The following is a 27,259-nucleotide window of genomic DNA, read 5'->3' on the forward strand; positions in this document are numbered from 1 at the left end:
AGACGTTTTGGTGTGCTTCCTTGGCAATGCTTTGAGATGAAGAGACTAAAGGGGAAAGTTACTTTCTAGAAAACAATTAACTATCATGTTTGCATCTTATGCATGGAAGAAATTGAGTGTAGACTTAAACTCATTATATCTCCAGACTTGATTATGGCCATGAAATAATTTAATGTAGTACTGGGCAAGCTGTATGAGAATTCTATGTCTCGGTACCTCTTTCCTTAACCTGGACATGTTGCAAAATTAATAAAATCATGTACTTCTAATTGCCTCACAAGAGAAAGCATTCAGCTTGTCTGAGGAACCTGCTTACACACTAGACCATTTCCAAACTCCACATGTTAGTGCGCTTCTTCTAGACAGTTAGGGTGTCCACCGGGCAGCATTTCTGCTTTAATAAGTGTTTTACACTTTTGTAATCAATTCACTTATTTATTCACTTTGTTTATGGTCCTTGTTACTTCAATACCCAGAAGTTCCTATTATTCACTTACCTACTATAAAGAGAAGAAAACTGAAGGAGTTGAAACTAGAAAAACGCTTAATGTTGTATCTCTTTAATGACATGTGGCCTTTTGCCAGTATCCTGTCTTTCCTTGTCACTGAATACTACCCTCTCTTGATTGCCTTCCTAAATTTTATCCTACATTTACATCTCGTTAATATATATATGTTTACATTGTAGATTAGGGCCCCCATATGATGGAAAACACACAAGTCTTTTTTCCTTTCTTCCTCTCTTTCTTCCTTTTTCTCTTTCTTTCTCTCTCTCTCTTTCTCTTTCTTTCTATTCTTTCTGAGCTTTTCTAGTTCCTTTAATATTATAATTTTTAAGTATATTTTCTGAAAATTTAGTGATTTTATTTTTCTTTATAGCTGATTAATATTCTTCTTTGTTTATGTACCACATTTTTTGTTATTTATTCATCTGTTGATGGACATCCATGTTGTTTTCAGCTTCATGCTATCAGGATGCCTGCATATGTTCTGAAAGCATGAATTACATGGGGTTTCCTTGAATCTATAACGTATGCTCACAATTCCTGTATAGAGACAATATGTGTTGAATGGATGACAACTGATTTTTTTTAACTAAAGTATTTAAAAAGGTTCATTTTATTAAAATGTATGTATATATGTTTGAGGACATAAGCACAGCTGCTCCCAGAGACAAGAATATGGCACTTGATTCTAGGGAGCTGGGGTTTCACCTGCCTGACTTTGATTCTGGGAACTGAACTAAAGTCTAATGTAAAAGCACTGCACACTCATAAGTGCTGTCTCTCTGGTACTGAAAAGTGAGACTTTAAAAACAAATAAATGGGTTTGACCGCATTTAGTGAAAAACTCGTATTCACATAAAGTGGATTTAATATTTAAAATGTAAATTCTTCTCAAAAGCTTCTGCTAATGTCTTAGTAAAGATTCACTGAGTTTCGAAATGTGATTGATGTGGTTTAAAGCCTCAGATACTTTTCAATGTTTGTAATTGACTTGGCCAAAAAATGTTTCTACAATGAGTGAAAAAAGTTGTACTTGTATTGATTAATAGAGCATACCATAGTTTAAATAAAGAGTAGTAGAAAGCCTGATAGGTAAGAATTTTCATTACAATATGAACAAAATTTTATCACTTTGTGTTTAGAAATTAAAATATGTTTAAGATGAATAAGATAATTTCAATCTAAATGGTGATATCTCAGGGTATGTATTGTATTGTCCATATTTATCTTCCAAAGTTAACTTTATCTGTGGTTAGCTTGGCATGTTTTTTGTCTGTCCTGTGCTTTTAATATAGGGATTATAATAATAAGTTATATAGTTATGTGGAAACTTTTATGCTTTACAATTATGCATACAAATTTGTTTCTCAGAAGTATCACGGTCCTTGTGTATAATTAGATCTTACCCTATTGGAGTCAATTCTTGTTCTGGATGTGTAGATGGGAGGAGGGATGTTGAAAGCCTGGGGGACCAAATATTCCTCAGCATCCATCATATCTTCCAAATCCTCTTCATCCAAGAGATTCTGGAAGAATTTGCTGTCATTTGGACTGGGAAGCTTCATACGATCATCACCCTGAAAGATTGCCCATGAGATAACCACAATCATCATTCCATCCTCCATAACATGTGATTTCAACAGTCATTTTATACAGTAGAAAATCAAACGGCTGGAGAATTCATGTGCTCGTTAAAAAAAAAAAATAGTCTTAGCAAAACTACCATCCAAAAAGAATCCTGTACTATGGTTAGATAATAAAAGGTATGAAAAAGGAATGGAATAGAAGAAGAATGTGATAATTGTAAGACTAACAACCAAAAGAATGTATCCAGGCGCTGTGCATGTTTTAAGGTTGGTAAAATCTACTTCAGATCTGAGAATAACACTTCACTGTGCAAGAGGCAGACAATAAGAGGCAATTGACAGTTTTTATTTAACGTGTTCCATCTATGCTGCTTGGCTGGGACAGACATCTGTAGTTTGTCTTGTAGTGTAATGGCACCATTGTCAAAGTGATGACATTTAAAAATCACAGTTCAGTGACCTATAGAGCATATATGGGTGTGAAAGACATAAAAACCTCTGCTAAGCTTTGTTCCCTTTATCATGTCTTGAATAGTTTTACCTTTTCCAAAGTTTGCTATATTTGATAAATAATGGCAATTTGTGAAAATTAATTTGTAGGAAAATTACAAAAAATCAAGCCATTATTGTCTAATGTTTGGCTTTTGTCTTCATGTTAGTCTATTTAAAGATAAAGTTTCCTTTCAGCAAGGAAAGATAATTAAGACTCTTCAAGGTACAACTGTGTCTGCTTTAGGTGAAAATCAGCACAGAGAAATTATTATATTAATTAAATGAACCAATCTGCCAGGCAGTGTTGGCACACGCCTCTAATCCCAGCACTTGGGAGGCAGAGGCAGGCGGATTTCTGAGTTCAAGGCCAGCATGTTTTACAGAGTGAGTTCCAGGATAGCCAAGGCTACACAGAGAAACCTTGTCTCAAAAAAAAAAAAAAATCCTATCCACTTGGTTTCTAGTGTTGAATGCTAAATATCTTTTGGGTTGTTCTTTGGTTTAGTTAGCCATCAATTCATTTGAATTGAGTTATTGCTTAGATACTATACACCTCCCCCAATAAAACAATCCACACATAGTTTTAAAATTAACATATGAAGTTATGGGTTTAGTTATGGTGTTGTGATAGGATGTTCATGCATACATTATTTTGGTTTATCATCTTCTGATACTTCTCTCTCCTGGCTACTCAAGTCCTTTCCTTCTGAAATAGTCTGTCTATTTCTATTTCATATGTATTATATTAGTCTCTTTTCTAGTTTACTTTTCCCTTGAATCCTCTTTTTCCTTTCTAATGATCTCTTTCTAGGTTTGTGGCCTATACCATGTGTATGTGTATATGTGTGCATGTAGGTTATACATATGAGAGAGAGCATGTAACATTTGCCTTTCTGAGCCTGCTTTGTCTCCTAGATGTATTTAGAACCATATTCAGATTCATGAACCACAAGTTCTTTCACATGGTCACTTTATTCTTGGATGTTTTCCAAGTTGCAAAGTTCAGATAGAGGTTGTTATTACAGAGTCTTAAAAGCAACATCGAAACAACTAACCTGAATAACTAGGTATCTTTGAGGATCTCTAGCCATCCTTGAAAACTCAGCAGCCAGTTCTTTGAATTTAGGTCTGCTGTCAGCATCGATCATCCAACCTGGAGATGAATACACAGTAAAATGTTAGTGAATCTGTACTTGGAGAAAGTGAGGCTAAAGTCTGAGGAATTGTGGGCAAAATGTAATTTTATATATATATATATATATATATATATATATATATATATGTATATGTACATATACATATATATATTATTCTGCAAAATAAAACTAAAGAAGCAAATCAAATTGTAACTCAGTTAATTGATATTTGTTATGGAATGCAATATACTATAAAATAATAATTTTTTAAAATTTGACTACATTTAATTATATTTCCATTTGCACATGAGGGCAGGTACCCACAGAAGCCAGAAAAGGGCATCAGATCACCTGAAGTTGGAGTTACAGGAGGTAGTGAGCTTCCTAACGCAGGTACTGAAATCTAAACTTGTGTCTTCTTCAAGAGCAACACAAGCTCCTAACTGCTGACTGATTTCTACATGATTCCCAATTTTCATTCTGATTCAAATTAAATGTTTTTTTGGCTTAGAGAATATCTTTTAAGCTAATTATGGAAAATTTAGAACCTCAGATTTTGTTGTTCTTGTTTTGGAGCATTAAGACAATGTCCTTAAAGCACTGTTTGATTGCTACGGAGATAGAAAATGAAGTTTCAGATCAAGAATACATGGTAGAAAATATTTGCTTGTCATAGCACCATGGTACAAAAGATTGAAGATGGGGAATTTGAAAGCAGCTCCTTTTGGCAGGTTTGTTCCTGGTTGGAAGGAGAACGCAACATGATTTATAATGTGTGTTCAACAATACTCATTACGCTTATCTTAGAATTAGCTTTCCCAGAATAAAAATACTACTTTCAAGGTAGGTAGTCTTCTTTAGCTGGGAGTTCAGATGAAATGGATCTTAACTGCCTATGCTCTGTTTAGCTGATGAGATGACAAGAATAACAGCACCCAGCTCACTTTGATTGCGTTGCCAAATGATCTCTTTCCAAAGCATAAACTCTCCAGGGGAAGAGAGAAAAACAAAGGTGAAACTCTGTATATGGTTTGTCTAATAAGGCAAAATGCTTGCCTGCCTTTCCATCTTCACATTGGGGTATTCAGATCACATCTGAGGCTGGTTATGGGATCAAATTATCATATGACATAGGGATGTTTTTAAGCTTTCTTCCAGGTCGTTGAGTAAACAAGGACTGATCTAATACAGAATTCTTTTATTTCTGTGGAGTTAATTTTTATTCTTGTTTTGGAAATCCTTTGGGTCTCATCTTATGCATCCTTTGTATCACCTCTCTTAAGCTCAAGTACTCTGCATCTTATGGGTATTCATCTAAAAAAAAAAATGCTTGTTAATGCCAAGATGCTAATGACAAAGCTACTAGAGCCACAAAAGGTTAACTTCAGCATGAGATATTTGTTTCTCCCTAACTAAATATTGAGTAAATAGAACTATGCTTAGAGAAAAGGGCATGCTGACCTGCACTGCAAGGAGCATTTTTTTATTTCTTTCCTTCCTGTCAGAATAGATCACACATGTCATGAATATAAATATGAGAAGGCCTGGGCCCAGAGTCTCTGAGTCTCTTATTAATAAAATGCTTATTCACCTTCACCACTTCGTGTCTTCCTTTAACCCTGTGTAAATCAAAACTGGAGAACCTTAGATTGTACAAGAGAGATGGATGCCTGTTAATCTCACTTAAATTAAGTCAGAAACCCCAGAGACTTCTTTAATTCTATTAAAATTAAGGGTCTAGGCTTCCAGAACACATTTATAATACATATGTGCCTGGAGTATGGGGTGGAAAGAAAAGTAAGAACATTAGATGTAAGCAAATGATCAAATTAAAAAAAGTAAACATTTTAATCTTTACTTCGTTGTGGATTCGTCTCTTCTGATTTCCCAACCTGCTCTGCTAACCTACGTTTAATTAAGCCTATATCCACTTTAATTCATTTTTAGGCTATCAGTGATGTTTAGCTGTTTTCCCATAAAGATTAACATTAATATTACTAACATTCTTATAAGTAATTATCTCTCTTTATGTCAAACTTTGAAGGGTACAGATATTCTAAAAATTATAAGAGTAAGAACGGCATCATTTTTACTTTGTAGCTTAGAGGCATACTATTACCTCATAATAATAATTACAACAAACATGTATTTACATTCTGTAATCATAAATATTCTTGCTACTATATTTAGCAATGCAGAGAAACATTTTGCAGGTAAAAAAACAATCTAAACTTTTATTTTATTAAGAATGATGGTTCAGGTAGATAAAATTATTTTCCTGTCTTACATTTGACCATGACCATGTAAACATCAATAGTGCAGATGGGAGGCTGAGGCAAACGCTCTCCTTTCTCTAATAAATCAGGGATTTCTCGGGTTGGAATTCCGTCATAGGGTTTTCCTCCAAAGGTCATCAGTTCCCATATAGTGACACCTAGTTGGAAATATAATTCTCACATAAGCAAACAATTTGAATAAACACCTATAAAGTTACTCTTTTACAAAGCAAACTGTTGAAACTTAAAAGTAGCTCCTCATGTTCTTTCACTCACTGCCATAATTCCAATGTTAAACTCTCTTGGGACAAGTAGCAGTATAAATTCTTTCACTATTGTCTTGGAATTTTTAATGCATAGGAGGAAAGATTTATAGTAGATGCCAGAACTTAAACCAAGCCTCCCCATTTGTACCTAATGGTAAGGCTAATGCTTATAGATGAAAATTGTTTCACAAACATTAAAATCCAGGATACAATGTCTTTACTGTATGCATGTGTTTAATGCCAAATAAATGCAATTTCAGGAAAAGCCTGACATGGTTTAATTTTTAAATTTGTTCCTTGGTGGGAAACGTCATAAAAGGCAGAGCTGGGGGTTGCAGATGGTTGCAGGTGGCTGTTGTCATGGTAAAGCCTTGTGGCTCACTGTTCAGCTAACACAAAGAAAACAAGTGGTGTAAAGCAATTTACTGAGCACATACAGGAGTCTGCATGAGGATCAATCCATATGGAAGACAGAACACATAGGAATGGGTATCCATAGGAAAGAGAAATGAAGAAATCAAGGGCAGCTTATTTCCAAGCTAAGGAAATGACTTTTTGGCATCACTAAAGCAATGACAGGCAAAAATAAGAGTAAAACAAAACCAAGAACAAAAATAGCCTTACGGCAGAGATTACTTCTTTACTATAGTAGGTAAATTCTCTATCACTGAGTTTTATCCTCAGACCAGAATACTTTAAAAACAGAAATAGCTATGATTGTGTTACAACATGAGTCTCGATTTATGCATACATAGATAAACATTAGTATAAAATTGAGTAATTGGAGCTAGGTTCTTTTAATATCTCTGCAATGCTTATTTACTTTAACCTGGTATATGTCAGTCACTATAGCTTGGAAACAAAACAAAACAAAAATATGTAAACTTCAAATTATCCTTCAGAATAGAATCATTAATACTTATTGGATTATTTGTTAATATTTACACCTTATAATTTTTTTAGTGTCGCATACATGGACAACTAGTGACACATTTCAACAGATTGACATTCCCTAAATCCTTTCTTACATCAAGAGCTAGCTGCTCAAAAAGCTAATATTTCCAATTCAGTGGAAGGCTGAGAAAATACTGATCACTCTTTTTATGCAAGTAACCACAGTATAATATACAAATATGCATATATACATACATATATACACACATGAATACATACATAGACATATACATACATGCATACATACACACAGACCCATATGACACACAAACACAGGAAACATTTTATTAAGTCATGTAACTATGTTTGCTGTTTCAAAAGGTAATATCAAGTTAAAAATGAGCACTAACACCAGGGGTTGTGTTTTTTTTTCCTTCTACATAAATTTATTTATGGGGTGTGTGTAATTGCGAGTATCTGCACATGCTACAGCACATGACTGGAGATCAGAGGATAACATGAAAGAGTTGGTTTTCTCCTTCCACCACCTGGGATCTGGGATTGAACTCACTCTATAAGGCTTGGCAGTAAGCTCCTTTACCTTCTGCAATATCTTACTGGCCTAGAGGCATTTGTTTTTATTCAATTGAATGTATTTATTAAGTTAATACTAGTTTCCCATGATATATTTAAACTTAGACAAAGTATTGATCTCATCTTATAATTTACAAGGGGATAAAATTGTAAAGACAGACATGCTGCTAGCTAGTTCACCTTGACAACTGACTTCAAAATGATGAAATAATATTCTAACCATAAACATCAATCTCTCACTTTCATCTCATTCAAACTTCATTTTTGCCATTCTAAAATGAAACTCCAAGCTACAATTAACAGTGTTCTTTTCTTACTACCTTAACAACTGCTACTTCATTATGTTTATTAATTGTTTACTGTTGTCACAATAACCAGTATATTTTCTACCATTAGAATACATATTCCTTTAAGGAAAAAAATACTTTGTTTTTGTTTTACCCTGGTAACATTGATTATTTCCAGAGTTTTATGACTAAGTAGCTGTTGTAAATCAAAGCCATGAGATGCTAAGAAGTTATTCCTAATGTTGGTCAGGTTGTGTGTGTGTGTGTGTGTGTGTGTCTGAATGAATAGATCAATCAGACAAATTACTCTCAAACCAAAGCTCATAGAAGAAAACATAGTAGTGATATTATATGTTTTAGATTTAGAAGAACAAGATAAATCACAAAAAAGACAGATAAAATTGTGATTTGGGTTATGATTTTTTTTTTTAAATGAGAGACCATTCCTTTAGGGAATCAAGTTTCTCAGTAATGGTTTCTAATAAATACTACCAACAGGTGACTTTATCTATTTTGGATGAGAAAAACATTTATGTTGCTTTAGAAGGACAAATTTACAAAGATATTTACCATAGCTCCAAACATCACTTTGATGTGTGAATTTCCTATAATGTATACATTCCAGAGCCATCCATTTAATCGGCATCTATAAAAATATAAAAAGTAAATTATTAAAATTACACAATAAATCATCTTTTAAAAATATTTCTTAGATGCTAGTCTCTGGACTGACCTCAATTATAGTTTTGATGGAATGTGTATATTGCTATGTATATTTCAAGATATGGAACAAATGAATTCAAATTTGTATTTAATAAATTAACCAAAGGACACATTTTAAAGCTTCATAATACAAAGAAAATTAGGAGTGGAAACCACTTTATATATTTTTTAAAGTCTAGTTTCTAAATTTTGATCTGATATTATGCCTGACATTATAAAATCTGACAATCTTTCTACACAGTGCTTTGTCAAAAGTGAGACTCCTTCAGTTTCAGTGATCTCGTTTCTCTCTCAAATACAGTTTTGGCCACAGATGTGATCAATTGTTTATTTAGTTGCCCCGACATCCTCTTCTGGTCACTAAATTGTCTAAAATAATGAATTCCAAAGTTAGCTTTGCTTTGTTCTTCGGTCACAAATGATCTCCCTTGCCTTGGTAAAGCAGAATTGAAAATATGTACCATTCTCGAAATAGGAGCTCAGAATATAAAGGAATGTGAGGGGATCAGCACAAATCCATCATCTCTACAAGAAAAACAACTCAACCCACATCCCCTGTGGGTGATGGGTCAGCAGAATACATTTCAACTCAAAGGGCAGCGGTATGTAGCTGGGGCTATAATTAGATTCTATGGAATAAAGATAAACATTTCTACTTTGCAGTTGAAAGCTTAAAACTAAATGGGCATTTGAAATCATGAGGTTGGCTGCTCACCAAGGTGACGCCAAGGTAACTCTATGACAGAATCATGGGATTCACCGAAAGGGAACAGAAGACACATTGAAAGTAATTTCCCTATAGGCTAGGAGTTAGCAGACTTTATGGAGTATGGACACCGTGTTACAGAAGTAAGTTTAAATCATATGTGGCTTGATAAAGACTTAATGGTGACTAGGCATTTAAAGCGATAATGAATCTTGCTTTAGACAAACTTTGCAGTTGCATGTTCTTAAGATGGGTAAAGTCATATGATTTATAGACTACCATTTCTGAGAAATGCTGTTGAAAATTTCAAAGCTGTGATTTTTTTTCAACCACTGCTCTTGGTAGTAAAGAGACAGAAATAGGCTGACAAAATTGGGAATAGGTCAGATAATTTCTCAAAATTAAAATTTTTATATTTTATACAATTTTGTTATCTTACTTTTTGGTAACATTCGAATATATACAATTATTTAAATTCCTAGGGTGAATCAGTTCCAAGTATTTAGAAGCTTATTATTGTAAATATTTTCTTATGATAGAAAAGTAAGGTATACAATTAACAGATTCACATTTATATAAATAACCTTTTCATATCATAACTTCATAGTTCAACAGAGATTAAGAATTTTTGGGCTTGTGTCATTGATCTGGTCTCACACAGTTCTCTTTAATTAAGAAGATAGATCTTCACATACAAACTTCCCAAATTAATTAGTGAAGAGTGTGGCTTAATCAGTAAGTAAAAGATCTATAACTAAGGCATATGTGAAACCGTTTGGAGAGGGAGATATGCAGAAACACAGTTGGCAGGCAACGTTGGAGTTAGAGAGCTGGAAAGCATAGCTGAGGATGTAACTGGGTCCAATCTTCAACATTAGTGGCTTAGCTTGTATTCTAATGTACAGAAAAGTGACCAGCAATGTAAGTAAATCATTCACTATGTTATAAGTGAAATCAAACCAACTCTATTGGATCATCACAAGGTATCATTTTTGGTGTTAAAGAAAGTAGACCCAAGAATGGTTAGCTTTCATATGAATTATGATTGTTGGTAGTACCCAAATTTCTAAGTGGTACATAAGAAACTGCCATTCTGTAATAGCTCTTTAGTCTCAGGATGAATGAGACAATCTTTGCAGCCCTGTGTTAAAGGTTCATATTCTGTCTCTACGAATTATCACACTGCTGTTCCTATGGGAGATAAAGAGATATGTTAGTACATTTTCAAGAGCTATTGCTCTCAGCTCCACCTACCTTGCCACCATCAGCATTGTATTCTTTTTCATCTCCTTCCAAAAGTCGGGCCAGTCCAAAATCTGTGATTTTAACATGATTTGGAGATTTCACTAAGACATTGCGGGCTGCCAGATCCCGATGAACAAGCCGTCTTTCTTCCAGGTACATCATTCCCTGAAAAACAAATCAGGTTCGACAAAGGGAGTCACTTAGAGTCTGAAGTTTTTCATGTTATAAAATGGAATACTTCATCTCTCAAAGGGAAGGCAGAATCCTGAATACAGTAAAAATAAAATAAAATAAAATAAAATTTGTTGTGGGAGTGGGGCAAACCACAGATAAGTTTTAGCATGAAATATATACCTAGTTTTGGGGGACTTGATATCCTTTTGCCAGCACTTCATTAGTGAGGTGTGCAGCTGTCTTAGTAGATAAGCTAACATATACTTGGACTGATCTGATGTTGATTCTTCAACATTTTCTTCTCTATAATTTTTGCTTAGTGTCATCTTCCTCCTACACAGTCATTCCAAATAAACACAGCTATCCATAACTAAAAGACCTTCCATTCCAGGTTTGATTGCACCAAAATCATCTTCAAAGTGTCTCTAAAGATGGAAGAGTTATATTGCTTTACTCTTTATACACAGAGTAAAGGATACCCTGGGGGTTCATGAAAGTCTAATTTCAAATAAAAGGCTTTTATGACATTAGTTGTCATTATAGGAGCTCACAAGTGAAAGTACATAGTTTATAATGACCCACAAATTAGCCTTTAATATGTTATCTTCATAAAACCACACAGGGAAATTAAAAATAAAATTTATAGCTGATTACTAATGAGATGAGATGGTGTGAGAGAAAGCTTGCTTTTTATATCACACCAAAATGTTTATCTTGATAGAAATTCATAAGAATTTTGACCACAGAAATAATAATTTGTTTCTTAGTTATATTTTAGCAAGCAGGAAGATAGTGTTGCTGTATCATATATAAAATGTTTACATAATGGCAAGGTAAGAAAGCTCAGGTTTAGCTGAGATAGGTGTGACCATGATTTTTATTGAGGAATTAAGATAAATTGTATATTTGATTTTTTTCCTCAGCAGTAAAATGTGGTCATTTGAAAGCAAATTAGACTTATTATAAAAGGGCCGAAGCACATTCTCATTCCAATTACAAATCATTGCTGTTGGCAGTTAGCATTACAACTGCACAGCTTTGAAGGATTAATGGTTTCTGATATCAAAACAAAAGCCGTGGAAAACAGACACATAAATCACATAGGTCAAAACATTATGAACTATATACCCGATGTAGTGGAAAGAGGAGATTGCTGCAGAGAGCTTCAGGAGCCAGCCTCCACAGAAATGCCCATCAAACACAACTGTTGGAGATAGAATCTCAGATGGTCCAATCAGTCAACAGCTGGGTGACAACACATTTATTGGTGCTTTCTGAAGTCAACTCACAAGTGGTATTTATGGGATTTTTGCCCTCTTTCCTAAGTAGGACTGTTCTAGGACGTGAGGTAGGATATTCCAAAATTAAGGTAAATCTGACAGCATACAGTTCTTGTAGGATTTAGAGGACTGGAGTTAAATAAGCTTATTTCCTTAGAGACGATATTTTCACATCCATTCAAATACTTCTTTTCCTTTTAAAATATATTCATTTAAAAGAATCATTTCCAGCCTGGCAGTGGTGTTGCACGCCTTTAATCACAACACTTGGGAGGCAGAGACAGGCGGATTTCTAATTTCGAGGCCAGCCTGGTCTACAGAGTGAGTTACAGAACAGCCAGGGCTACACAGAGAAGCCCTGTCTTGAAAACAAACAAACAACAAACAAATCACTTCCTTTATGACTACCTACATAGCAGCACACAGCGAATATGTTGTCAGTGTACTGATACTTAGATTTACATGTACACAGTAGCACACATTATGCTCTGCCCACCATGCTAGATACTGGGGAGGTGAGAAAAGACTTGGATAAGTTCTTCACATTAAAGGATGACAGAGCGAATTACTAAAGCGGGTAGAAATAAATTTTAAAAAAATGATGCATATGGCAAGGAGGACATACGACATTTAAGAAAAGCTGTATTTTGAGGAACAGTGTGGCAAGTATTCATGAGAGGAGAGACTTGAGAGAGGTACCCAGAGCAAGATAAGCCTTGGAGGGAAAGAGTTTGGGCAGAGGGAACAAGAACAGTCAGAGAGAATAACTAACATGTGCGCTTGGCCCAAGGCAAACCATTCTGCCCCTCTGAAGAATAACACATGGAGAGGGACAGTGATAAGCAAAAGGCTACAACAGTTAGAGATCCAAAAGGCACATGGACGTGATGTGAGTCTTGACTCCTGGATTTTATGTTCTACAATGTTGTGATCAGGAAGTCGTCTTTTAATTTCACGGCATAGTTACAGACTGAAAGGTCTTTCCTTGGCAATTGAATAAGAGAAAAGGAGAGTGATTTTGGTTCTTTTTTTTCCTTTTTTTTTTTTTTTAAATCATAGTTATTCTTCCAATTAAGTAAGATTCAGAAGAAAATACAGTTTATGTATTTAAGGGCTTTTATGTTTATTTATTTAATTTATATGTATGATTATTTTGCCTGTTAGTATATTTGTGCAGAGTCTAGAAAAAGGCATTGAACTTTATAGAACTTGAGTTCCAGATGGCTTTGAATTGTCATATAAGTGTTGGAATCTCAACCTGGGTATTGTGTAAGAGGAATGGGTGTTCTTAAGTGCTGATCTATATCTCCAGCCCTAACTTACACATTTCTCAAACTTCCCCCCCTCCCCTCTGTCTGTCTGTCTGTCTGTCTGTCTGTCTGTCTGTCTGTCTGTCTCTGATAAATATATAACTCTCATTGAATAACAAATTTAAATCTCTGAGTGCAATCACAGTAAGTATAGTTATGTTTAGGAAGCACATCATTGGAACCAAATTGCTTGCCATCTTTAAATATCATGAAATTTTTATTATGGATAAGCCACTTGATTTGTACTAGTTTGTTATAGCAGTCATATTGACTACAATACCTTTGATTTTAAAGATGGATTTTATTTTACTTATGTGCATGCACATATGTATGCAGGCGCCCACAGAGGTCAGAAGAGGGCATCAGATCTCCTGAAAATGGAGTTGCAGATGGTTGTGAACTACTCGATATAGGTGCTTGGGATCATGTTTTCTACAAGGATAGTATGTGTTCACTAGCTGCTAAGTTATACTTCTATGCCCTAAGACACTTTTGAGATGACACATTCTATGATAAACAGAAAGGTTTGAAAACTCTAAAAGTTCTTTGGCATATTTTATTTTACAATAATAGAGCATGTTACTTGAATCTTACTATCAATTGTCAGGAAAAAGAATGTTTTCATCAAAGTAATGAAAACTCAATTCTGAAAGCCAGACAGCAATCTATATAGTTTTCCCTGTGTACTTGACAAAAATCAGTACTACTAATAACAGAAGCATATGCTGTTACTAAATTATCAAAATGCATTTGTATGGTCGCTTGCCGCTCTGAAGCATCACTGTGCAGATAGACACTTCTAAGTCATTAGCTCCAGCTCCCACCTTAATTCTGCTTTCCCACCCAGAATTAAAGTGTGGAATTGTCTTTGGATTACTTATAAAAGGTTTCCCACAATACAGCATTTTTCTGACTGGAAGAGCTCATTAGAGTCAAAATTTCTGCTAAATTCTTTCAAAATAAAATTATTCTTTGAATGAGCGGGATGCAACTCAGAAGACAGATAATTACTAGAAGTGAGTGTGACACAACTAAGCACAATGATGTCCCTGGAAGTGGAGGGTGAATGATGAGTGTTTGTTCATCATAAGACGACACCACACTGGCTGGAAATGAAACCTTGTCCGCTGCTTGGAGCTTCTGCCATGACCTCGGCTGGCCAGCTCTGGAGAGAGCATAATGAGAACATCCACACCACAGCTCCTACGAACTCTGCACACTTTAAACATGTTAGGTGCTAAATAAAATGTTTCCATAACAGTGAGGCAATGTAACCTTATGAACCATGCACTATTTTTCTTCTAAAAGAAATATGATAAAGCCAAGGTTAACAGAGACCATGTTTCTAGGTCCAAGTTTTTTAACTAATACGTGATAGAAGAGGGATTGGATCCCTTTGGCTAAGATTCCAAAACCAGCATGTTTAATTCAGGGCACACAGAAATGAACAAACATAGGTTAAGACTTACAGCTTCATAAAATGCACTGTTGCAAAGAAAAATATTCTTAAAGATTTATGTGAATTTCATGAACAATGCATTGGATTGACATTTAAGAAGTACTGTATTTAACATGTAACTAAATTACAAAGTTGTTTACTATTTAGAAACTTTTAAATATATAAATTTTGAGATTCTAAGTTTGCTTAGGCCATATTGTATAGAAAATGGAGGATTGAATCTGAATATAAATTCTAAAGACAATTGCATGGTTCAAACCCTAGCTCTTTAAAGTTCGAAATATGTGATTTGGGCAAACAGCTTTATCTCTCTGTCACCATGTCCCTCCCCTTTAAAGAGACACAATAGTACATTTTACACTAGACAAGTATTATGGTGATACAAGTACCCTGAAATATACCTATTATTAATATGTACTTCAGAATTACTACTATTCAAGTTTTCATTTTAATAATGTTTCATTCTCCATGTTTTTATATAAGGATATTGCACAGCTTATTGTGAAGATCAACTAAATGGCATATATAAAGCCTTTAGTAAGTGGTTTTTGTAACTGTAGAACATGCAAACTCTCATCAGTGTGCCACAGATAATTATCAACAATTCTCAATTGGAAGGCAGCTATCCTCACCACTATACCACCAACGCCACACCAACAATTCTTAGTTAGGCAAACATTGCTCTCAGTAAGTTCACCTGCCCATTACAAATAAATCTATAAGGCACAGTGGGCATTTGAAAAACATTTGCAGTGATATAAATACCCTAAAACTACCCACCATGATTAATGTATAGGTACAAATTTCAGAATTATTACTATTCAAAATCTCATTTTAATAGTGTTTCAGTCTCAAAGTTATTATATAAGGATAAAATTTATTAGAAAATATATTAAAGGTTTTGTGTTCTTCATAAGCATATCATGGTTTTCAGAAACTTTCTAAAAATAAAGGTCACAAGTAAGATAGCTATGAAAGTTTTTGATGCTGACAGATGCTTTCTGTGAGTTAATAAAATGATCAAACTGTTCACCCCATCACAGAGCACAAAAGAGTATGTTAGGAAAATGTGATTTAGCCATGTTTTGTTGACTTCATTACCGAAGTCATACAAATCGGATTTTATCCAAACTGTGAAGAGTTGCCCCATCTCCCATGGTCCCTTGTTTGCTGCAGTTAGAAAGCTGACTTATTTCAAGCTTTCTCAAAATACAAATCTTGCAGAAGAGGGTAATAAAGGTTGGAGGGAGCTGGAGAAGTCAAGGACATCACAAGAAAACCTACAGAATCAACTAACCTGGGCTAGTGGGGAGTTACAGACACCGAATCATCAACCAAAGAGCATGCATGGGGTGGACCTAGAATCTCTACACATATGTAATAAATATGTAGCTTGGTTTTAACAACTGGAGCAGGGGCTGCTTTTAACTCTGTTGCCTGTCTTTATATCCCAGTCCTCTATTTGGACTGTGTTGTCTAGCCTCAGTAGAAGACATGCCTAGTCCTACTGCAACTTGATATGTCAAGATGGGCTGATATGCATGGAAATGGAGGAGGGCAGCCCTTCCTCTGAGAAGAAATAGAGGGGGAGATGGGTAGGTGGGAGGTGAGAAAGAGTGACTGTGAGGAGAGGAGGGAAGGGAAACTGATCAGAATATAAACCACATAAATTAATTAATAGGAAAATACAGCTAACGGGGTAAAAGGTAAAATTTGACTTTAGATTTTTGAAATTACAGTTTGATACGAAAATCCAAGAGACAATTTTCTTACAATTAAGTTTTTTTTGTTTTGTTTTGTTTTGTTTGTTTGTTTGTTTGGTTGGTTTTTTGAGACAGGGTTTCTCTGTATAACTCTGGCTGTCCTGGAACTTACTCTGTAGACCAGGCTGGCCTCGAACTCGGAAATTTGCCTGCCTCTGCTTCCCAAGTGCTGGGATCAAAGATGTGCACCACCACAGCCCTTAATTTAAGTTTTAATGTCTGGTTTAAAATCAATTCCATGAACTGTTTCTCTGAAGGTAAAATTAACAAAAGACTTAATTTTAGAATTGCTGCCATAGATGAGCACCTGGAAATGACCTTCTTTTCCATCTTGAGACGTCTGAGTCACAGCCATCTAGCTAAAATGGGTGATTATTATGTATCTATTAAATGTAGAAATACATACTGCCCAGCTGCAGGAAGTGAAAGGAAATCATCAGAGACTATTTGCGACAATAAATATTTGCTTCTCTTATATTTTCCATGCAACAATTTCAGCAAACACATGTGTGGAGCTAAAAATTTCAGTCTGCAGTCAGCTCTCAGGCATTAATCTCTGGAGTGAGCAAAACCACAAAATAACAAAATATTCTAATAACCCAAATCTCTCTACATAACAGGAAACTTTGGGAAATCTAACATCCAATGAAAATCTCTCCTTTCTTCCATCTCTCCTTTAAAAGCAATTCTTAGAATGAAAGCATCAGCTATAATGTTTGCTCCTAGTAGGGCTAAAGATATGAGCATGCTAAATAAAAGAAAGGGAACTTTTACTGTGAAGTCCCTTAATGTATCCCAACTGGGCATTGAGTGGAAACTGTAGATGTTCTGAGAATAAGCCAAGTGGGGAGTCTTTCATCCACTAGGTTTGTGGTAGAAAGTGCACAGAATGGAAGGTTGTTGGGTAGAATTTGTTGGCATATTGCTAAATAGCATATAGTCATAGGTATTTGTTTTATACAAACTATAAACATGACAGAATGTTTTAAATTATCTTTGATGCTACATCTAGCACTTTTTTTAATTTAGAAGGAATTATTAAATATAGCTATTCTTAAATACTAAATATTAGCCCAATACTAGACAAAGAGAGTAGGAAATACATTGGGGTAACATCTTTGTATATTGTCTAAAGCTTGCCTTTTTATTATCTGATGGTTGATTTCTACACAGAGAGAACTGAGTATTATCTGGATGTTGGTATTGTTATTCTCATGACTCATCACCTGCCTCACTTTTGATTGGCTTAATAAAGATTGAGGCAGAAAAGGGAAGGCTGGACTTCCGGGCAAAGATAGGGACTGTGGGAAGAATCAAGTGCAGGAAGATTCCCCAGTGTGACACAGAGGAGGTCAAACATGCCCAGAGTGAGAGAGAAGTAAGGGGCTGCATGGCAGATATAGGCTAATATCATCAGGTTTATTACCTTAGACGAGATAGCTGGGAGGTAGCCTAAGCTAATGCCCACGTTTTGATAAAAGTTAATGTCTCTGTGTTATTATTCAAATACTGCAGGGCTGAGAAAGTCCAGCAATAGAAATAGGTAGAATGGACATTTCTCTTCAAATGTTTATTTGGTAAGGGACTTGAATATACTCTCATAAAAATAAGTTAGACTCATCCTAAACTTAAGATACCAGACAACCAAAATAAATGATGACTACGCACTAGGAAAGTGAATTCAATCTCTTCAAATGTCATCTGTCTGTCTCCCTTCTCTTCCCTATTAGATTATCTTGATGATTCAGGTGCATCACATAATGAAAATACTTAGAATATTCAATATTCTAAGATGAATCTGTCCAACAAATACATAACCTCAAATTCATTCTTTTCATTGAAAATATAGTTAATCCCAATAAGGAAAAGAAAGTAGCCAACTGAAACTTAGCAGTCTTGAGAGGTGACTTGCATGGCCCATTCTCTCTCTCTCTCTCTCTCCATATATATATATGCATATATGTATATATGCATATATATGTGTGTGTGTATATGTGTACATATATATGCTATTTATCTATTCATGCTATCTATTATTTCTCTGAAATGAATCAGGCAGGTCACATGGGTATCTTGGTAGATTCCAAGTTAGCTCTTATGGTTAATTCTCATATTTCTTGTTTTAGCTATGCTCCTTCAATATTTTTTTTCTCCTAAAACTAGTAAAAGTAAAGCAATCTCAGTACCTTCCTGTATGTAGTAAGTGCAGCTGCATCCTTCCTTAAACCATTTCAAAACCATCCCACTGATACACTTTTATCTCATAGTGTTGGTTACAAGAGTCTTGAGGCACTGACCCCTCCCCCTCAAAACAAACACAAATAGAGCTGTTCTTGTTTTGGTTGATCTCCCTTTCACAAAAGGAAAAAAGCTATCCCTCTTTGGATCATTTGGAAGAACTCTTCCATTTTCTATGGAATTGGGAAAAGATACAATTTTATCTTAACCTCACTATTTTCTCTGTCCAATACTACTTTTTCTCACTAAAACAGATGCTATTCCTAAGAACCCTTCCCCCAAAACCTTCTCTAATAAAAACCTGTATCAGAGACTGCTTTCTACAGGAAATGTGTGTAATACCCCATGTCCTTTTATCAGGATCTTTGACAGATAGAATTTTTTAAAGCTTACTTTACTCTATAATACACAAATACTACCATCATACTTTCCCTACATTCTTTTATTCAGATTCCATTCCTTCATCTATGGAAACAATCCATGCTGGGTTTTTTTTTGTTTTTTTTTTTGTTTTGTTTTGTTTTGTTTTTTGTTTCTTATGTTGATCCTTCCAATCTCCCCTTTATATCTTCATTTAATGTTGAGCATATTGCTTTATGTGGAGATTTATGCTATTTTGCTTGTTTGTTTTCTAGACAGAATTTCATTGTGTAGCCCTTGCTGTCCTGGAACTCACTCTGTAGACCAGGCTAGTCTCGAACTGAGAGATCCTCTCCCATAGGTTGGTAGAAAATGTGTGCAATACTATCATGGGGTTTGAGTTTCATGTTATTTTTAATACACAATTCATGGATTATACTGTCATGCTTTATTGTGTTTTAAATTCAAATATATTTGGATAAGTGATCCAACTCACTACCTTTCAGAATTGCATTAAGTGTTCACACAAGCTCAGATAGATAGACAAATATAATTCACATCCTTACTAATTTATTGGTCATTTTTGTATATATATATATATATAAGCATTTAATTTTCTTTCTCTCTTAAACATTAAGACATCATTAAATTGCTCAGCTTGTATAATGATCTAAATTTACTTAATATAATCTGTTGGCTCTACTATAAGGTATTTTAGGCAAGTTGTAATAGTCACTTTAGATAAACAGACAGAGAGTTTTTTGGTTAGCAGTGGTCGCTGAAGTTATGTGGGAAAGGAGAACTATCATCATTTATGTTTTTATTACATCACCTAAAAGCATAAATATTGAACATATATTTCATGTATAGCATGATAGGCCTTTGAAGTACTCCACACATACAAAAGCACAAATTCGGAAGGTTATATGAATATTAATATTTTATTATCTATATCTGAAGAAGGGTCAGCTCATGTGCAGAAAGAACAAGATATTGCTCCCTGATTGTAACTAATGCTTAATATGGCTCACAGGACCAAGAGTTAATTATAGAGTGTTTGATTCCAAAAGCAATGATCTTAAACCTTTCCCCATAAGACTACTTAGAAAAAAACTACAGTCAACAGACTATAAAATCATATAGAACATTATCAAGAGAGTGTATTTAGGTAAGGTACTGTTACAGATACAACAAGTAGTGTAAGAAATTAAAGAGAATACTTTCCTGTTGGGTAAATAGTTTCAGCTAGTGTACACAACGATTTCCCTTTGCTGGATTCTCTAAGGATAGTACCTCTGGATCTACTTTAGAATCAAACTATGCTGCTGCCTGGTTTAATGACTTGGACACATTTAGGAATGAGCTGCTTTGGCAACTCTGCCATTAGACAAACATCATAGAACACACTTATTTAAACCTGGTTGGTATGATTCAACCTTGATCCAGGAGGAGACTCAGTGAATTCAAAATGAGCAAGTCAAAATAAAATGGCATAGATTTTAATTTCCTTTTTAAAAAATGTTTCTATTTGTGGTGGCACATGTCTTTAAAGGCATCATTTGGGTAGCAGAGGTAGGCATATCTCTGTGAGTTCAAGGTCAGCCTGGTCTACCAAGTGAGTAAGACCTTGTTTCAAAAAACTTCTTAAATTAGTTTACATATAAATATATATACATAAATATACACATACATTTATGCATATATATACACACAGAAAAACACACATGATGTGTGTGTGTGTATGTGTGTGTGTGTGTGTGTGTGTGTGTGAGAGAGAGAGAGAGAGAGAGAGAGAGAGAGAGTGAGAGAGAGAGTGAGAGAGAGAGTGAGAGAGAGAGATCATATTTAATTAGGGTTGCTCGTTTATACTCAGGTAAGGGCTATTTGCTTGCATTGAACAATGTGTAAGTAGCTACATGTCTGAGGACTCTGACTCCCTCTCTCTCTGCAATCTTTAACTTCCTACAGCCCTTTTAGGAGAGTAGGAGTCCTATGATCTCTTGCCTTATTTAGATAGAATATAGATTAGCCCAATCTAGTACAGGTCTTTGCAAAGACGGACTTCCTGGATGTAACAACCAGGTCCTGTACAGAAGAACATAGCACGCTTTCCCATCCTGCAGCTCTTAACATTCTTTCCATTCCTTTGTCTGTAATGTTTCCTGAGCCTTAGATGGGTGATATGGATATCCATTTAGGGCCCAGCACTCAGCAGTCATTTGTTCTCCACACACTGACAAGATTTTATGAGTTTCTACAATGGCTATCATTTAGGCATATGATTTTCTAAGTAGAAAAAATAAACTACAGAAATGATAAAGGAGTATTAAATATATGCACCAATAAATTTGCCACATATCATAAACAAGTATTGTATATTGTATACAACTTATGTATAATATTTTATGAAATAAGTTTCTTTTTGTTTGTCTGAGTCACTTTAGCACTGCAGATCAAGCTGACCTTGAACTTGCATCAATCTTTCTCCTTTTACCTTCCAAGTCTAGAAATTTCATACAGGTGCCAGCATGCCTAGCCACAGTTTATTTCTTTATACCCCATTTCCACAAACACAAGAGCCTTATAGTTACTGTATTACAAGGGCCCAGACTCTGTTGTATTTATTCATTTAACCATGTGTCTTCTATAGTTCAAACCAATATTAAATTCATGTTTATGGCTGGATGAAATGAACCAGAAGACCATAATTTTGTAAGACTGTCTGGAACGAACAATTTTTCTTTATGGTGAGGCAGAGTTGATTTAAAATTTATACCACTGATGGTAGCATGGAAAAGATGAATCCAGCAGCAATTAGGATAACCTCAGGCTTTGGAATTCGAGTATCAAGGGAATGAACGGGAAATCCGACTTACACATTTCTAGAGCTGCCGAATATAGCAGAGCTTTTCCCTCTGGTTTCCTGTATTTTCTTTTTTAAAAAATCAGATTTAATCACTCTTCCCAGTGAAATGAAAAAAAGTGACACCAGCAAGGCAAAATGAGAAGTTTTTATTTTCCTAAGGAATAAGTGTTGAGGTGAAAGCTCATCTGCTTAGACCAGGAGAGTAGCCCTCTGGCCACAGCAGTCCCCTGCCAGTGACCTCTAGCCAACAATGGGAGGAGTGAACTGTGGAGCATCACCTGGCAGGAAGTCTCACAGGGAGGTGCACTTAAAATGGATTACTTCTGCTCCTTAAGCAGCCGATCAATAAAGATGTAGATTGCAATGAAAAGGAGATGTTTGTGGGCTGTAGTAGTTATCCTCTGTGTCTCTCCTGAAATTAATTAAAAATCAATGAAGTGTGCAACCTATTAATACAGCAACCTCTTGATTAACCCATGGAAGCTGATGCTCTCTCTGGGTATACGTGTTGTGCAAATAGGCTCAAACACAAAAGACAGAAGGTTGAAATATATGACCCCCTTATAATTGAGCAGAAAGGATTCATGTACATTAGTTTGTGGTTTCACAGAATTAGATCATACTGCTAAAATAGATGTAAAACTCAGGGTTTGAAACACTATGTCTAGAACATTCCTTCTTATGTCAATTATACCAAATTTTACAAGGTATCCTTTTTACAAAGCAAAATCCTGCCATTGCATAGATCTAAAAGAATCAATAACCACTTTGTTAAATGTAAATTTTAAATTTATAAATACAGGGAGTTAAGTTTATAACTGATGTTTATTTTAGTTTATTCATTTATTAAAGATTTATTTTATTTATTTTATGTGTATGAGTACACTGCAGCTGTTCAGATGGCAGCGATCCATCATGTGTGTGGCTGCTGGGAATTGAATTCAGGACCTCTGCCATCCAGCTCACTCCGGCCCAATTTGCTCCAGCGTAATTCACTGTAGCTGTCTTCAGATGCACCAGAAGAGGGCATCAGGTCTCATTACAGGTGGTTGTGAGCCACCATGTGGTTGCTGGGATCCGAACTCAGGACCTTCGGAAGAGCAGTCAGTGCTCTTACCCACCGAGCCATCTTGCCTGCCCTAGTTTATTTTTATTTTATGTTATACATATAGATGTTTTTTCTGCATGTATGTCTGAGTACCATATGTCTGTCTGGCACCATCACAGACCAGAAGATGTGGGATTACCAGGAACTGTAGTTACAGGTGGCTTTTTGATGATTTGAGTCAACCTGGTTTCTGGATAAGAAGTTGTAATCTGTGCCAATTAGTCAAGTTATTCCTCTACCTCCTCTTGGCTTCAGTGGTCCTAATGCACACCTGAAAATACTTATGTGGTCATCTTTCTGAAAGTCACCTGACATTTTCCCAGCTGTCTGCTCTGATCCATACTCCATTTGCTCAGGTTCATTCATCTATAAAATATTCTCAGAAGAAGCTGAACCCCAGCTTCCAGCTGCCATCTTAATCCTCCATCATCAACATGAAAGTCTATGTTAATGTACTCTATTGTTTTAAGTTTTGTATATACCCATGGACAGAATTCTAAGGCTTTCTTACTCATCTTGATCTAGAGGCTGGGAAAGACTCTTATTTAATGCCTTTGTTAATTTTCTTAGCCCAGTACAACTATGGAAGAATTAAATATCACCACATACTTTCATGATTGTCAATGTTGAGAAATTCTCATCTGAATATTTGGTGTCTTCCCAAGCTTAACTATGGTAATCTATGATGCTATAACAATGTTAGAAGTATCATTGGTTTTTTGGATCAATTCATATGCAGAGTACCTGTAGGTCCTTATCACTTAAAAGGTGTTTCCTGAAGTCTGTAGTTTTCAGAACATCTCATGGATGTTCGGGAATATGTTATTGGTTCTATTTCTGAGTGTTCCTTGCTAGTCTCACCATTCACAGAACCTATGTCTGGAACTGGAAATGTTCATGTCTTTTCCTGGGGTTATTTCCTCAGGCTTTATAAACTGACGCGTAAAATATTTCACAGTAGCAAATGTGTCCTTCCACCCTTCCTCATTGTGTCAAGATGCTGTTGTCTTCCACAAAGCCTTAGAGAAATGCTCCCCTGCTCCTGAACTTCATGCCCCTAGCTGCATTAATAGCTATGATTGAGGCCCTAAATGACAAGCAGTCCTCTGAAAGGAACGCCTTTGGCAACTTTAGCCCCTGACTCTGTTAAGGTTCAGATCTAGCACAAGAAGTGAGTGAGGAAGATTGACACATCCCTCGGCTTATTTTCTCCATTTTGACCTCATGTTTTTGTTGCCATTTCCTTACCCATTCTTGCTCTCCAACATATATGCACACATGCCCATACTCTGTGATGCACACATACGCAAAACCACCTCACACTCTTAGCTAGAAACATCTTCAGGCAATTAAAATAACTATCAAGGCAGCTTTGCTTTGAATTCTTAACTAGAGTTCTATGGCTAAAGCACACTGTAAACTCTCTACACTGTTTTTGTCCTTTATACTTTCTGTTTCTTTTATCTGGAACATCCCACACTATTCATTAACATCTACACTCTTCCTGCCATGGCACAGAAAGGCTGGACCAAAGCTACCCCTCTCATACATAGTAAATTAGATATCATTTTCTTCACAAAATCTTTCCTGCTTACAAGTAAAATGACTCACTGTATTACTATTTAATGTAACACACAACGTTGTTACTTTTACTATCTATCATCTATTTATCTATCATCTATCTATCATCTATCTATCTATCTCTATCTATCATCTATTATATGTCTGTCTATGTGTATTGTTTTACATGAGAATGAACCCCATACATTCATATATTTGAATGCTTAATCGCCAGAGAGTAGAACTATTTAAATGGAAAAGAAAGATTAGGAGGTGTGGCCTTATTGGACAAAATGCATCTGTCACTGGAGGTAGTGAGCTTTGAGCTTTCAAAAGTCCTTACCAAGCTCAGTTCTTGCCCCCTCTTCCTGCATATCAGGTTGTGGTCCTTTCCCACTGCTCCACCACCACCTGTACCATGCCTGCTGTCAGGCTCCTTGGCATGAAGATAATGGACAAAACATCTGAAACTGCAAGTAAGCCCCCAATTAAGTGATTTCTTTTATAAGAATTTCCTTGGCTATTGTTTCTCTTCCCAGCAATAGAACAGTGAGTAAGGCACTATTTATCCATCTACCTAGCTGGGAAAACACTCCATAATTTTCAAACATTAAAAAATCCTTTTGTATCAGCAAATAAAAGTTACTATATAATACAGAAAGAAAGTATACTTATATTTGTTTATTGGGTTGCATCTTCTAAGTTTAAACTACTGAAATACTATATGGCATTTTAACTATTGGTATTATTGTTTCCCTTTCATGGTTTGCTTTAAACCTTATTGGTTGTTACCCGCCTGTATGTTCTGCTTAGATGACACAACTCAGTTTGTCCATCTTCACATTTATCAATTGATCAGGGCTTGGAAAGCTAGGAAGTTGTAGTCAATTTGATTGATTTCCCCTCTCTGTACAACTTCTATATCTTCTATTACCTTTGGATCATCAGATTAAGAGGGTATGAACTCATGGAAATAATCAGAGCATTCAAAGAAATGTAGTCTAATAATTTCAAGTTCAGGAGGAGGAAATGGAATGATACATTTTGAAACTGTTGATATTAATTTGTATTGCGTATCATCCTTTACTATTCTATTGTCTCCTTCCTTTTTTTTTTAAACTGTTAAACATCTGCTAATTTTCAGGCTTACCTGTGTAGATATTGTAACTTGCTTTCTAGATATCTTTAATTCCAGCGAACTCAGGGTTTGCTATTAAGTACTGTCTGAATCCCACAGATGCGGAGTGAGGGGGGGAGGGGAAGAGTGCTGTTTATATCCACTGACAAAATGGAAGCTGAACACAGCCCTCGTTAATGGTTTTCTCTTCAGCTTGCTGATTTATGCAGTTAATATGTTATATGGAAGAAGGCTGGGAGCACACACTATAATATTATAAATGCAGTATGGCAGAGGGTCACTGTCAGCCTGTTCTTATTTGTCTTTGTCAGTGGAGAGGGAAGGGAGTAATTAAAAGTGCCGGTTTAGGGCAAGACTTCAATATTAGTTCAGCCACTCACCATATGCTGTTATGTGGCCTTAGGCATCTTAAGGATATCAGACCAGTGTTTCCATCTATTAAATGGGGAAAATAATAATACCCATCTCAAAGGTTATTCTGACAATTAAAAAGCCATTACACGTTAAAGTCATAGAATATGTGGCCTTATTGGACAAAATCATCTGTCACTGGAGGTGGTGAGTCTCTGAGCTTTCAAAAGTCCTTACCAAGCTCAGTCCCCTGCCCCCTCTTCCTGCATATCAGGTCGTGGTCCTTTACCACTGCTCCACCACCACCTGTACCATGCCTGCTGTCAGGCTCCTTGGCAAGAGTAAGCAATCAACCTTGCTAGTTAGTTACTGTTGTTACTTATGTTACAGAAGACAGTCCCTTTACTAACATTCAGCTTTCAAATAACGTTCAATCACAGAAAGCATCAAACACACACTTTTATACTTAGAACGCAGAAGGTCAACCATGAACAGGCAACGATGCCTCTTGGTACTGCTCTTTCCTATGGCCCTTTAATTTCAGCAAACTTGCCATCTTTAAACTTTGCATTTTGCAGATACACTTGCATTCTCTGTTCAGTCCCTGAGTGACAGTTTCCTTGACAGTCCACAAGCAGGTAGGTGATGAAAGTGGCAGGTAACATGTTCTCATGATGGGATGCAATTAAGACAGAGAAGTCACTAAGACCACTGACATCAATGTACCTTTAGCCTCTACAGTGCTCTCATTGAACATGAGTTACAGGAGTATATATTATCAGTATTTAGGCAAAATTCAATCACCTATATTAATCTCTGAATCTATCATTGTGCTTTAGTTAAAAGGAAAAACAATGTATAATTAAATCTCATCTATGTGGATCTATCATCCAAATTAAGGGTTTTTTTATCTTCATCTTAAAGAGCACATTATATATGAA

At 35.6% G+C, this 27,259-nt stretch overlaps 1 protein-coding gene across 4 annotated transcripts in view; it reads right to left on the minus strand.

The window, feature by feature from the left end:
* The window catches only part of Erbb4 (erb-b2 receptor tyrosine kinase 4), a 1,021,671-nt gene that overhangs the window by 37,709 nt on the left and 956,703 nt on the right, over positions 1-27,259 (minus strand). For all 4 annotated transcript variants that reach the window (XM_031367819.1, XM_031367817.1, XM_031367820.1 and 1 more), the window contains exons 21-25: positions 10,721-10,876; positions 8,608-8,683; positions 6,008-6,154; positions 3,640-3,737; positions 1,913-2,083 (exon numbers count right to left, since the gene is read on the minus strand). In XM_031367819.1, coding sequence (XP_031223679.1) covers positions 1,913-2,083; positions 3,640-3,737; positions 6,008-6,154; positions 8,608-8,683; positions 10,721-10,876 — 648 coding nt within the window. The remainder of the gene's footprint in view (positions 1-1,912; positions 2,084-3,639; positions 3,738-6,007; positions 6,155-8,607; positions 8,684-10,720; positions 10,877-27,259) is intronic.

This window comes from Mastomys coucha, unplaced genomic scaffold (genome assembly GCF_008632895.1).
Source record: "Mastomys coucha isolate ucsf_1 unplaced genomic scaffold, UCSF_Mcou_1 pScaffold14, whole genome shotgun sequence".
Lineage (NCBI taxonomy): Eukaryota > Metazoa > Chordata > Mammalia > Rodentia > Muridae > Mastomys > Mastomys coucha.